General features: G+C 38.5%; 1 protein-coding gene across 1 annotated transcript in view; it reads right to left on the reverse strand.

Moving 5' to 3' along the window:
- Positions 1-14665, reverse strand: part of CRKL (CRK like proto-oncogene, adaptor protein) — a 26638-nt gene that overhangs the window by 8068 nt on the left and 3905 nt on the right. The window contains exon 2 of the mRNA XM_006908649.3: positions 7744-8209. Coding sequence (XP_006908711.1) covers positions 7744-8209 — 466 coding nt within the window. The remainder of the gene's footprint in view (positions 1-7743; positions 8210-14665) is intronic.

Genomic DNA, 14665 nt, shown 5'->3' on the forward strand with positions numbered 1-14665 from the left:
TCCTTCACAGCCATCTTGCTGTTTCCTCTCATCACTCCCAATTCCATTATGTTGCCCTTTTTTTGGCTTCACAGTAGAACTGAGCCAAAAGAAGCACTTGCATTGGAGGGCAGATCAATCTCAAAGTGGCTGGGTGTCAATAACTCAGTTCAAGGAGCACTCTAAGCCTGGAAGATGTGGCTGACCCTATCAACAGATCAAGAGGAGACAGAACCTTATATACCATCTTTACTGTGACCCTATAACGATCCTAATCATTATTGTAACTGTCATAATGCTATCTTTTTGCCTAGCTGAACTTAGTACTTGGAGAGTGCACATGTTAACTCTAAAACTGAGCATACACTGGTAAGGCACTAGTCAGCCCCATTCTTTATGTCTAGTGAGGACCATGCAAGAATGCAAGAGTTAAAGGGCAACAGTTTCCTACAGCTTTACTTGTCTGCAGTATTAACAGAAGGGCTCTGGTGATTCTATTGCCTGACTTCTGGCACTTGATTCAAAGACCAGTTGAAGCCCTGGAAAGCCCAAGCACTAGGTATCCCCAATCAGTCTCCATTACCCATACTAATATTTTGAGAATGCACTCTCAGGTTACACAAAAATAAGATGAGGAGCACAATGGGTTTCACTGGAATGAGAAGTTATGACTTGGGTGACATGAATGAGCCTTGGATATTAGAGAAGACCCTGAAAGTAACTGCAGAATTTTATGTAGATGCATTAATGTATGTTGTTTTTCTGGAAAAAGATTTCACAGCTTTTACCAGATTCCCAGAGGGTCCATACCCCATCCCCCCAAATATAAAACAATAACCCATGTCTTATAATCACTAAACAGTTTTCATCCTATTTGTGGCTTTCATTTATTTATTCACTAAAATATCAAGCCAGGCCCTGGAAGGATACAACAGAGAACAAAGCAGACCAACAGCCCTATCCTCACAGAGCTGCTTGGGGCCTTCACCTGTTTTGATACCTGCTTCTGTGTTCTCTGTGCACCTGTACCAAAATCAAAGCTACTGGAACTAGAGGGCGAGGACCCCCCTTGACTGTCTGTGTGTCCTGAGCAACAGTCAAGTAGTCTCGGGCACTCTCACCTACAACAGGATGTTGTTTTTAATACTGAAGACTTGATTTCTTCCTTGAAATTCCAATTATCCTTCAGGGCAGTAACTTGGTTAAAGAAGGCTGCTTACTGGTTAATACTTCTCATGAAAACAAAGGGATTTAGATTGTAGAATGAGCCAGAGTTTAAAGGTATGCTGTGATGCAAGAGAACATGGGCTATGGAAAGGAAGAAGTAAGACTATCTCTGTTTGCAGATGACATGATTCTATATATAAAAAATTCTAAAGATTTCACAAGAAAGCTATTAGAGGTAACAAAATTCAGCGAAGTTATCAAGTATAAGATCAACACACAAATATCAGTTGTGTTTCTATACACCAGTTCAAACAATTAAGAATGCAATTCCGTGTACAAAAGCATCTAAAAGAATAAATTAACTGGTAATAAATTTACCAAAGTGAAGGACTTGTACACCAAAAATTACAAAACAATGCTAAAAGAGAAAGACATTCTGTGTTCATGCATAGGAAGACTTAATATTATCAAGATGTCAACACTATCCAAAGTGATCTACAAACTCCATTCAGTATTATCAAAATTCTAACAGCCCCTCCTCTTTTTTTCCCCCAGAAATGGAAAAGGTGGTCTTCAAATTCATATAGCATTGCAAGGAACCCTGAATAGACAAAACAATCTTGAGAAAGAACAATGAAGTTGGAAGACTGATACTTCATGACTTCAAAACTATTACACAAAGCTACAGTAATCAAAACTATGATATTGGAATATAGAGAGATATACAGACCAATGTGATAGAATTCAGAGTTCAGAAACAAACTCATACCTCTATGGCCAATTGATTTTTGTGCCAAAAATCATGGGGAAAGAACAATGTCTTCAACAAATGTTGCTGGTACAACTGGATTCCCACATACAAAATAAAGAATGTGGACCCCTACATCAAACCATACACAAAAATTAACTCAAAATGGATAAGTGACTTAAATATAAGAGCTAACACCATAAAACTTAGAAGAAAACATAAGGGTAAATTTTCATGACCTTGAATTTGGCAATAGATTTTTAGATATGACATCAAAATCACAAGCAGCAAAAGAAAAAATAGGTAAGTAGGACTTCGTCAAAATTCTAAAGGATTTTCTAAAAATTCCTACAAAAGGGCTGTGATTAAGGAAAAAGGCACTTTTAGTACAGAAGTAAATCAAATTTCTAAAACTAGATGCTGCAAAGAATAACTGACACAACATCAATGACAGAGGGTGGAGAAGGAGCTCGTCAGTGCTGATGAAATGCCCTCAGATTCTTATTAAGAAGCTGAATGTGAGCTTGTGGGCATCTCCGACAAGCCTCAGTGAAAAGGTGAATCACTGCTAGAACATGATAGAAAGCAAGACAGTGGTCTCATTACATGTTAGGAGGCTATGACCCTGTATAGATCTCTGGAGTTGAGTTGGCTGCTTCATGATAATCATGTACAGATCGGACATCACCGTGGCTACATACTACAGGTCACCCAGGCAGAGGAACTCACATAACCTTTGAGAGGTTTAAAAAATACAACTAGTACTACTGAAACTTAGATTTGCTCTGCAGATGTCATCTCAGTAAGTACACAGAAGCAGCAATGAAGAAACTGCTAATGTGAATTTAATTCTAACCAATGAACAAAACCAATTGGCTGAAGTAGAAATCTGAGACTTCCAGGCTAGTCTGTGAGGAAATTGGTACCATGGGCCTTAGGAAGGCCAATTCAAAAGATTCTGTGACCAGATGTAATCCAACGACTAGCGGTTTCAAAATGAGAAGACAATCCAAGAAGAAATCTGAACAGTACAATCACATATGACCCCAATGAGAGTGAAAAGTGAGCTCAAAGAACACTGAGCATCATAAAAAGAAAGAACATGCACCAAAAATGAAAGGATGTCCTATACTGAAAAGGAAAGATTTCTAAGTATTGATCAAACAAGGAGTCCAATAGTGGTCTCTTGCCATAGAATTATATAATAGGACACTGGAAGATCCATGAAGGGTCAAGTCTCTTGGTTTTGTTAAAATAGGCATGATAGCAAATTCTATAAAATGTAAAAGGTGAGCTTGAAATCAAACCTGGACAAAGTTCTGATGCGATCAGCAAAATATGGTTTATTACGATTTAGAATGGGAATGAGGTGTTTGGAAAGCAACATGGGCTCAACCAAGAACAAGTCATGCCAGACCACAACCTCACAGTCTTTTTTTAGATATGAGACAGACTAGGAGAGGATGCAGAAGACTTACTATAAAAATCTGGATTGTGCTTTTATAAATTGTGCAGTTAACATGAAACTGAGGGGTGGGTAATCGATATGCTAGAAGACATAATCAAAATTTTAAAATATTCAGAAAGTGTACAGATAAGACCAAAAAGAAAAAAAACACAAAACAAAAAAAGTTGAGGGACAACTGTAGGGCAACACACTGAAGTCCAAACACTGGGCTAGGTAAATACAGTAAGGGAACTTGGTTTGTTTCTTCCTGGTGGAGGGCTAGGATACAATGAACTTCTTAACTACCAAAGTCATCCAAGACAGGAGGAACTACAAATGAGACTATGCCCCAGAAAGTCCACAAGGACAGAGACCTTTGTTTTGTTCACTGATGTACTCTGACTAATATAACAATGCCTGCTACATAATAAGCACTCAATCCTTTGCTGAAGGAGTGAATGTTTTTTTTGGAGGTGTCCCAGTTCAGACTGGAGGGCCAATGGATTCAGACGCTATAGAAAGCTAAAATCATTAGGAAAATGGTTAGACTAAATGATCTAATAAGTATTACAATGTGCCTTTCTTCTTTTGTATTAATTCCAACCTGAATCACTTTAAGTCTTTACTTACAGTTTGAGATATGGTTATTCCTCCTCCAGAGTATCTGTTCCACTGACTTTATTCCCACAGACCCCCTACCTTATGTCATCAACTGTTTTTTAACCCATACCACAGGGGAATACTCCACTGAGGCTCCATTTAGACATTTTGATACAAATTTTCATATAGCAAATACTCATGGGTGTGTACACCCAAAGTTAAGTACAATCTGAAAGTGCTAAAAAATTTCTTCCCTTTCTTTTCTAGTCAGAAAAGTATACTGGAATACAAGTGTGTGAAAATGATATGATTATACGGAGACTGAAGCATTTGCTAATTTATTTTAAATATTAATAAATAAAAAAGTAAATTGTCTGTAAACTTCAGAACCTTCTCAGTTGAGAAATTGGCTATTTCATACCACAATGAAGGCAACACAAGAAACCTGTTAATCTCCTCCGTTTAGTCCTTTGATAATATGGCAATAGCCCACTGCCTTGCTTTGTCTTTTGCCACTTTTACCCAACACCCAGCATCTCACCAACCTACAGCTAATTAGTGATGTTAGTCTTATTTACTCAAGCTCCTCCCTCTGCCAGGAGTGCCTTCCCACATTACCCAGCTAACTTCTATTTACCCTTCATAACTCAGTTCAAGGGTCACCTTCTCCAGGAAGCCTTCTCAGACCAATACCTACGCATACGCCCATCTCCACTCTTCTTCACACTGTTATCTGCACTTAACCACACTGCTGGTTTCTGTCTCTATTCTTTCACTAGGTAGCAGAACCCTACAAGGGTCCCCTCACAGGTTGGTTGCATGAACGGATGATTAATGAACAAATTAACATCAACTTTTAGAGCCACGGTGCCTTTTAGGCTCAAAAAAATTTAAGTAACCTGCTCAAGATCACACCAGGAAAAAAAGCAAGGATTTGAATGAGGGTCCATGATCTTTCCTAACCATCTTGCTTCTCCACTGTGTTAGTGAACACGACTTTGACTACAGGTATTTTATAATGACAATAGCACCCTTGCTCCAAACATTCTCTTCTGGCTAATGCTCTACTTTTGGAAAAGGCTACATGGCTTCCCTCAACCTGACAATGTTCTTGCAGGGTGTGACCTGCTTCTCAGGAGCCCTTTTAGCCCTGCTATTCCAGGAGCATAGGAGAGCCCTGTTTTCAAGAAGTTAGGACACACACTGCAATCCTACTTACACAGGTATCAAATCAAAGTAAATCCCAAGGATCAACTCGCTTCTTGAAAAGAGGTGAGCAAGAAAAGAAAATGGCTAAACACAGAGCTGTTTTAAAAATGTCTCTTTACTTGAAAGAACATTCTTTCTTTTCTATTATTATTATTATTATTAAGCGAGGCAACCCTTGGTTGACCTCAAGATTGCAAGGACCTTGTTAGCTTACAATCCCTTATTTTTTTATTTTTTACGCCTATAGCACTTGGTCTTCCTAGGTAGAACATTCTTTCAAAAATAGTTTTGTGGAAAAAAAAACTTGTGAAATAATTCAAGAAATAAAGTTCACCTAAGCTATCATCGTTCTCTGTAACACTATCAAGGGGAATAACGAAGCTTCAATTACTGGTACATTTTGTCCTACTTGTCTCACCTTTCTCATTTTAATTTTAATACTTTTCCTGGTAACCTAATTACAACAGTCCCAAGAGAGTTGTTTTTAACAAGATCAGACAGGCACCACTAAGTTTTAGAAGATAACACAATTCATAGAAATATTTACTTATGCTGTAGCTGAAAGTCTCATTTAAATACACAGAATGAGAACTACCATTAAGTGGAATTTGGCAAAGGTGTATTTCTTGGGTCTCACTTACTGTAAAGCACCAATGCAAGACTTTGATGAGGCTTACATGGCTGCATTAGTGTCATGAGGAGGCCTCTCTCCAACGTCTGAGAGACTAGGAGGGCTGCGTAATGGCCAAGTATATGAATTACCTTAAAATTACACCATTAACCAGACAGCATCTTTCTCCTCATCCTGGTCTAAGGCATCTACCTATGTATCCACTCACCAAGCCTAAATGTTCCCCTCTACAGTACCTGATCTTCCTCTCTATGGCCCTCCTGTGCACATTCCAAGGAATGTGCAGGAGACATGGGTTTCCAAAATGCACATTTTAGAGCCAGAGGCAGGTGTCCTAAATAGAGTGAGGCTTTAAACCCTAGCTCAGGTAACAACCCAATTCCTGACTTCCTTTATGGAACCTGGAATTCTGACTGGGAACTTTGCCTCCCGAGGTTCTCATGTTGGCGTGCCAACAATCAACTGCCTAATACACACAAGTCACAACAACTCTCTGAATCCTAGGCTCTCTACTCCTATGATGAAATGACAGATGTGAAAATGCCTGAGAAAGCAGAAACCACTACACAAATTAGAAGGTATTAAGAGCCCAGGATACCCCAAGTTATTTTAGAGTGCTAAGGTGCAGACTAAGCCAGAGGTGTTCAGGGGTAGTTCTATGTGGGGATGAGAAAGCCTGAAGGCTTACACAGCCAGGACTCCATTTGTGGAGGCGGCTTCCTCTATTTTTTTTTTTCCTTTTCTTCCACTGGGAAGTATAAAAGCACCTGGGTCTTCCCCAGACTCTAGTCTCTGCTACAAGCCTCACTTTTTCCTTACAGCCAACAGAAGAGGGAGGTGTAATTCAGAGAGATATGACTCTTGGTCCAGAGAAAACTGAGAATAAGCAATGAAAAAAATACACATGAAACAAATTATAGCTAACTTTTATCTGTGGGAAGGCTGTTTTGTGGGTTAAGTTTTACTTTTTTGAAGTGACAGGCTCTATTAATTCATCCTTCTGCCATGTACCAAATTGTCTCCCAACCATACCCTGCTTTGACTTTGGGGTTAATACGCAGAGAACAGTCACTAATTTAATCTGTTTCTAACATATACAATTTGATAATATTAAGAGTATTCAATGGTAATTATACAATGATACTTACACTGCAGTTTGTAATTCACAAGGCAGTTTCACGAGTTATCAATACGTGAAAGCGTTGGGATTTGTGGCACCAAATCTCATGTTCTGGTACAATAATATTTACGGCCTACTTCACTAGGTATTTTATACTTCAGTAAGAATAACACTAAAAAATATATGGTATCATTCTTCTAAAAATCTTTAAAATCTTCTTTGAAATCTACTTTATTTGTCAGATTCTCCTGTCCATTCTTCCCCAGGACTGCCAGGGGGGTTGTACTCATATATGGTCCCTCTGGACTTAATCAGATGTCTCACCAAACTTCTACCTTCTGGCAGAAACTGTGTATTGCAGTTTTACCACCACCCTCAAAAGGCTCATCAGCACTGGTCTTAAGGACTTTTTTGAATTTCCAAAAGCCACAGGAATATGCTAAGCTTTGCAAGAATCTTTTTTTAAAGGCAGTTAATGTTTAGAAAGAACATGACTTTGTGATTAAAATGTTCAAGTTCTATTTCATGCTATTATAATTTACAAAATCTTTAATAAGACCTGAGATATTTTAAAATTATTCCTCTGCCGGGCTGAAGAGGAATTCTAAGGCATTTATTCATATTTTTCCTCAACTGAACTGACCACAATGTTAGAAATATGGAAATGTACAAATGGCTATATGTCATGTGGAACACTCACAGTGGACCTTCCAAATCATCCAGTTCTCTTATTCCTATGAATATAACCTTAAATGAGCAGTCATTACTTTGCAGAAACAAAATTAAAACTAAAGATGAAAACCGAATGACAAAGAACCCCAAAAACCAGCCTCAGATTTTACCTCCAATGCCAAGGCAGTCTTGTCATAAGCACAGGGTACTCTTTTCTGGATTGCTTTTGCAAAGACAGGTCCATTCTGTGTGGATGGCAAAGGGTTGATTGCTGCCCCCGGGGTACTGGAAACTGCAGGTAGAGGAGTTGTGGTTTGAGGTTGAGCATATGCATGAGCAGGTTCTGGGATCCCATAACTGTTGGAATTCCTATTTCCATGTTTTCCATGTGGTGAGGATCTCACAAGCTTTTCAACATAAGGGACGGGAATCATCCCAATCCAGCCGTCCTTGTTCCGGGCACTCCACCACTGTTCCTCAGGCTTCTCTATTATCACCAGAATCTCACCCTTTTTAAAGGGCAGGTCTTCGGCATCATTTCCAGGAAAATCATAGAGAGTCCGTACATATTCCAGATTTTCTTCTGCTGTAGGCAGGTTGGGTGCTGATACAGATCCCACTGATGGGCTTGGATACCTTAAGAGAGAAAGAAAATTATTCTAAGAGAAAAATCTTACTCTATACCAGTGTTTGTCAAACTTTTAAATAAACCATTCTCTATAATAAATTATTTCTCTCTATACATTCTCAGTTGTTTAAGGTTCTGTCACACTGTTTTACTTTCCATTGTTTATACTGCAACAGAAATTAATACTATGAATGTGCTTTTAAATCACATGCTAAGTACGTATACACACATACAAAGTCCATATCTGTTTTACAAGAACCTTTTGTGTACACAGATACCTGGTCTGAATTTATTTTAAAAATCTCAAGTAAGTTCAGTAGCTGCCTTCCTTAGGGCCCTGTCACAACCACCACATACTCTTACTCCTGGTCCTAATCTGTGGCATGCATCCTGCACACTTTCCTAGGCACCCACAGAGAGGATGATACAGATCTCTGTCTCTCAAATTATAAAAACCAGAAAAAGGTTCATATGCTTTCCAAATTAAAAAAAAAAAAATCATACTGCATTCTGTATAACAGGAATCATCATCTGAGCATCCAAATGAAAGCATGTGAAAGTTTTCACTGCAAAACTCAGAGAAGCAAGAATTCTCATCTAAGCAACAGTTCATAGACACCACCACAATCCTTTTGCTGTGCTCAGAGATTCAACAGGTATTTTGCTTTAGTACGTTGTAGAATGCACTCCCAGAGACAATTATAAAAGCAGTCCCTGCTCTCCAGCAACATCCCATTTGTAATGCCTTCTGCAAAAGAAGTACAGAGGTTTCTCTTCACCTGAGAAATGTTCTGAAAAGTTGCAAATACAAGTTTTAGAAAAAACTACCTTACCATTAGCTTTTCCCCTCCTAACTTCAGAAGAGAAGCACAGAAGCTACACCAGAGTATAATAAACTCTGGCCTTCATCTAAAGAGTGCACCTCTTTAGGAGGTGACTTTATCTGCAGGACCATCACCAGAGCCAGGTTCTAGAATAGCCCTGAGGGAGTATATTAGGATATTCCCACTGACTATGGTTTCCGATTAGCTCACGGCCATTCTTTCTTTTTCCCCCATTAATGACCTAAAAAATTATTTCAGATAACAATGTGATCTAAGTAGAAGCATTTTAATATAAAAAAAAGTTTCCTTTATAAAAAGTGTCACCATATTATAACATTCAGCAAAAAAAGGAAAACAAGAGAAAAAAAATCCCATAGTTCCTGCTCTAACGTAGCTACAATCCTCCTTCCCTTCTCCCCTTCCACAAACCCAGTTTATGGCTTTCTTTAAAAAAAAAGTCTGTGGAAGTTTTTTGCCTAATATCACACCACAGGTGTTTCTCTACATCACTGGTCTTCTTCATGATCACTTTCACAGCAGGGTACCACTTTTCATTCTGGGAGCCTGCTGCAATGAAGCATCCCTGTGTTTCCAGATATTTAGTTTTGCTTTTTCCCTATTTAATAATTCTTGTCACAAACTCTTCTCACCATATTTTCTCTATACTGGATTTTTTTTATAAGCCTAGATTCCCATATTGAAGAACGGCAACATCTTCATGCTCCTTGGTCCATACTGGCACACTGCTTTCCAAGTGGCAGCCAAAACTTGTATCTTTTTAATGTAAATGACGAGCTTCTTCATTATCAGAATACCATGGTGATTAGAAGCTTGATTTAAAACTGAAAGGACTTATTATTATTTATTAACAACCAAAGGGCAAATTGCTCACTACAAGTATACCTAAAAAGAGACAGCAGGAGTGGGAGGAGCAGCAACAGTAATAAAGAGTTGACATTCATTACCTATGCTAGGCATTTTTTGCAGTCTTTGCAGACATTAAATTGTTTAATCCTCGCAGCAATCTGGTGAGGTAGATGTTGTTATCCCCATTTCACTATGAGGAAGCCAAAGCAGGGGTCAGATTTGCACTCGGGCAGTCTGGTTCTAGAGCCCTCACTCATAACCTCTAAGTTAGTGAGACTCATGGATAAACCCTGCATCTTTCAGATGTATAAAAATTAATGTATTAATGTCTGTAAAACATTCAAATAGTTCCTGACTGACACTGAGCAGCTACCCACTGCACCCTCTTTAAAGTACACCTCTCCTCTCTTCTCATTTCAAGGGCCACAAAGATTCTGTGAAAAGTTTGGGTAGTACTACATAAATCCCAGATACTTTACTAAGAGCACAACAGGTTCCAACTCAGACACTGTCCAAGGGTATTTTATTGTCTGTATAGTTAAATATTAAAAGCAGTTCATTCCACAACACATATTGTGAGGACACCAGTACAGCTTCAGTGGGTAGTAACCCTAATGAAATCCATTTACCCAGGTATCCACTGGCCTTACTATGTACTAAAAATATGGGGGGGGACAAACAATGAGTTAATTAAAACCAAGTTCGTGCTCTCAAGAGTACCAATTTAGTAAAGGAAAAGACTAGAAGGCAAATGAAAGCACAAAGTCATGATGTATATCATGACAGACAGGGACAGGGTCAAAGAATACTCAAAGGAGTGAGTTCTAGTAAGGGACAGGAGAACAGACAAGGAGGTAATACACCAAAAGCTGAAGACTAGCATCCTTTGAAGCTGAAAGACTTTGTGGAAGATACACTTACATATTTTGGTTTTACTTCAGAAAAAGACTGGAGGCCCGAAGGTTCAAAAGCTCTCTTCCCCAGCATCCCCAGCTCACGGGGCACACTGCTGCTGGTTCCTATAAGCACAGACCAGGAGCTTTGCTGGGGAGGACCTTCAAAGACTGGCAAACTTCTGTAAAGGACTGGTACATGTTTGAAGCTTTGTGGGCTACCTATGGTCTTTGTTGTATATTCTTTTATACAATCCTTTTAAAAATGCATTTTGTATAGTACACTATATAAAAACTATCTGGAATCTAGCTTATGAGTCTGAAAACTAGGGCCTTGTAGGCCACTGCACCTACCACAGGTTTTCTAAATAAAATTTTATTAGAACACAGTCATGCCCATTCATTTATTATCTATGACTGCTTTTGTGCTATAAGGGCATAAGATGAGTAGGCTGCGTGGCCTATAAAGCTTAAAATATTTACTACCTGGACCTTTACTGAAAGTTTGCCGATTCCTGGTCTATATAATTGAGTTAAAGGAGCAGAGAGTGCTTTTCAACTTTCGACACCTCCCTGGTGAGGGTAAGTGTGTACAAACCTAATAAAGATAGAAAATGGCTTATACTTTCTCCACAACTATATTACTGTAATAACCTTGGGGCTCATTTCCTGATTCAGTACACAAAGATACCCTTAAATCTGACATCAAATCTCTCAGCCACATTCCCGACATAAATTCGATGTCTTCCACCCCATATTCTCAAACTCATTTATTCATCAAAATCCCCAGCAAATTACACATTAGTTCCTCTGCAGATGAAACCAGGATGATGCCAGGTCAGATATACTTGCTCTTTCTATTAGGCCCCACTGTCCAAAGATATGTGAAATATAAAATTGGAACAATTCATTTCACAGTTTGTTCCTTGATCAAGACTAAATAGCACCCATCAACCCCCTTTTAAAGTTTATGTACAAAGAGTTGTCCAAGCCCATTCAAACAAACTAGACCCATGCTTCTCCCTCTCTTGTGCCTATGGGTCACGTCACACTTGAGTAGCAAGGCCCTGGATGACTAACTGGTAACTGGCTTTTCTATCTAATGACAATGAACCTCTCTCCTCTCTTGGTTAAAAGCATTCTCAGCTTCACGTATAAACAGATAAAACATTTTCTTTAAACCCAAGTGTTAATATCTTCTAAGCTTAAAATCTTATTCACGCTGAAGAAGCAATACAATCAACTTCTGGTGGGAGAGAGTTTCAAAGTTTTGGGTAAAAGTTTTGGTTTTTAAAAGGGGGTACATGGATATTGAAGACTTTTCTTATTATATCCATATATACATATATCCTTTTATATGTATTAAATATTTCACAGTAAAAAGTTGAAAAACGAAACAATAAATGGTAAAAGAATCAATTCCAAGAAGACTAGCTAACTCTCTAGAGAAACTGCTTTAGGTAAGTTAACCCTTCTTTACCACTCAGTGGCACCAAATACTGAGGACCTTTCCCTTCTATACCTGGGGCATTCACACCATCATTAATGGTTCTTATTCTATGCCTCTCCACCTCCTCCCACAGCTTCTCCGTCTGCTCATTCCCATTCTGCTCATTCTGGGGCCTCCATCTAAGCTTAGGCTCCCCAACTCTCTTCTCAATAACAAACCCATCTGATTGTTAAACATCACTTGGCTTCCCTGTTGAAAACAATCATCCCCTTACCCTGATGGGTTCTCTTCTAGTCTCTCAATTAAAGACACCATTCTATCATCCCTGAAGTCATCTCTTTTCCTCATCTTCTATATACAATTGCCCAGAAAAGACAGTCATTTTCCATTTTATATTTCCAACATGTTTGATCTTAGTTCAACTTCTCACTATCCCTCAACCACCCCTGATTAGTCCTACACTCTCCTCTCCCTACCAAGTCCCACACCACAGACGTTACTAAAAAGTAAAACTGACCATGACAATTCTCTTCCTAAAAACTTCACATGGCTTCCAATGTTAAACTCATTTACAAAGTACAGGAGGCCCTTTACAATTTAGCATTATTCTTCCTTCCTAGCTTGCTGCCAATCAGTCACACTAATTACAACTCTGTGCTTTTCCCAGCAGGCACTGCCACCACCTCTTCTATCTCATATAACTTGTTCTCATCCTTCAAGAATCAGTCGAGAGAGCACCTCCTCTTTTCAAGCCTTCCCCAATCCCTTAAATGATCATAACTGCTTTTAAACACCAATAGTATTATTACATTTTAATTTGTTCAGTATGCTGAGCTTCTCAAGGCAAGAATCGTGGTTTACTCTTTACTTACTGCCTTGAGTCTAGTATTATTAGACTTTGGTACACAGTAGGCATCGATAACCTGCTGATAATTAAAATGCCAAAGACACAGGGCATTTCCCATTACTGTTTCTATCCTTTTTTTCCTTCTGAAAACACAAAAGCTTTGACATTGCAATTCACTTGACCTGGTTCAATTCTGTTATACAGACAAAGAAATCTAGTGTGCTACTGGGTTTGCCTTCCAAGCCTCTTCACCTCACTACTGCTCCACTCACGCTCTTAGCCATCATTCCAGACTAGCTGCCACATGCCTGGTGGCCCCACCTTACTTGTTAGGATCTTAGCTCAGACTCTAGGATAATCTGAACTCCCACTAATAAGCACTGCCTGCCTTTTTACTTATCAGAAAGAACTAAAATATTTTAGCCCGAAGGAACCTTAGAAATAATGTTCAGATCAAAAGGAAAATTCTTTCTTAGGTAAAAAAAACTCTCTGGATTTGAGACTTAAACAAGAGTAAAGTCACAAATCTTAATGGCTTTACATGCCATGGGAACACAACTCTTGACTGGGCAAGCTTCCATTCCAGACATAATGACAATGATCTTATATCTCATCTGAATCGAATTTAGATAATTTAAACTACTGGTAAGAAACTCAAAGGTTTATTCACAGAGCTGAATTCTATGCTAATCAAAATTACTAGTACTCCTTCTCCCCTATTCCCAATGATAAAAGTCCAGATTTGAGTTCCCTTAAATATTTTGAACAAGGAATATGGGATGACCCAAATGCCTGTGGTATCCTCTGGTCCATGCAGGGCTTGCTTTCTGTTTCACAGGTGTGAAAATCCTCTCTGGGTGCTCAGGTTAGGCTAAGCATTCTTTCTTGGTTCTCCGTATTAGACAGCATAGAAATGGCCTTTTAAAAAAATCTTAGTAACCAGTAAGCTCCTCAAGAGCATAACAGGGATTGCTGAGTCAATGTTAGTTCCATATTACCAGGTACATGTGATGTGCAATGGTCTGCTGAGTAAAAAAACAAGATTTTCTCTAGGAGTCAACTTGCTTCAGTTTAAAAATTTTTTACTTCTCACGATTCTTCTCCTACCCTTCATACATAAGCTAAAACTGGAAAAGTTACACAAAACATACTTTCAAGTTTCGAAACCATGAGAAAATGTAGTTCATATCCAAAAAATCCACTCAGAAACTTCTGAAAAATTCTGTTGTTAAACTGGAAATAACCTCTATTAAAAAAACACTAGCGCTTACCTGATTATTAACTATAACTTAATACACAGAATGTTAAAAATGTTTATACTCAAATAAAATGGAGGTGAAAACCACCACAGGATTTGTTTATCTATCAAATTATTTGTAATACAAAAACTACACCCACGTGCAGAAACAGAATCCTTTAGGGTCATTCAAAAATCAACCAAAGCCATCTGACATACTTTTTTGGGGTTAAATTTAAAACCTACCACAGGAATACCACAAATATAAAAAGCAATTACAGTAACAAGATAAACCTAGAGGACATAAAGTTATAAATGTAATAGGTCATCTTTATTCTTCTTTCCC

This window comes from Pteropus alecto, unplaced genomic scaffold (genome assembly GCF_000325575.1).
Source record: "Pteropus alecto unplaced genomic scaffold, ASM32557v1 scaffold113, whole genome shotgun sequence".
In the NCBI taxonomy this organism is placed as follows: Eukaryota; Metazoa; Chordata; class Mammalia; order Chiroptera; family Pteropodidae; genus Pteropus; species Pteropus alecto.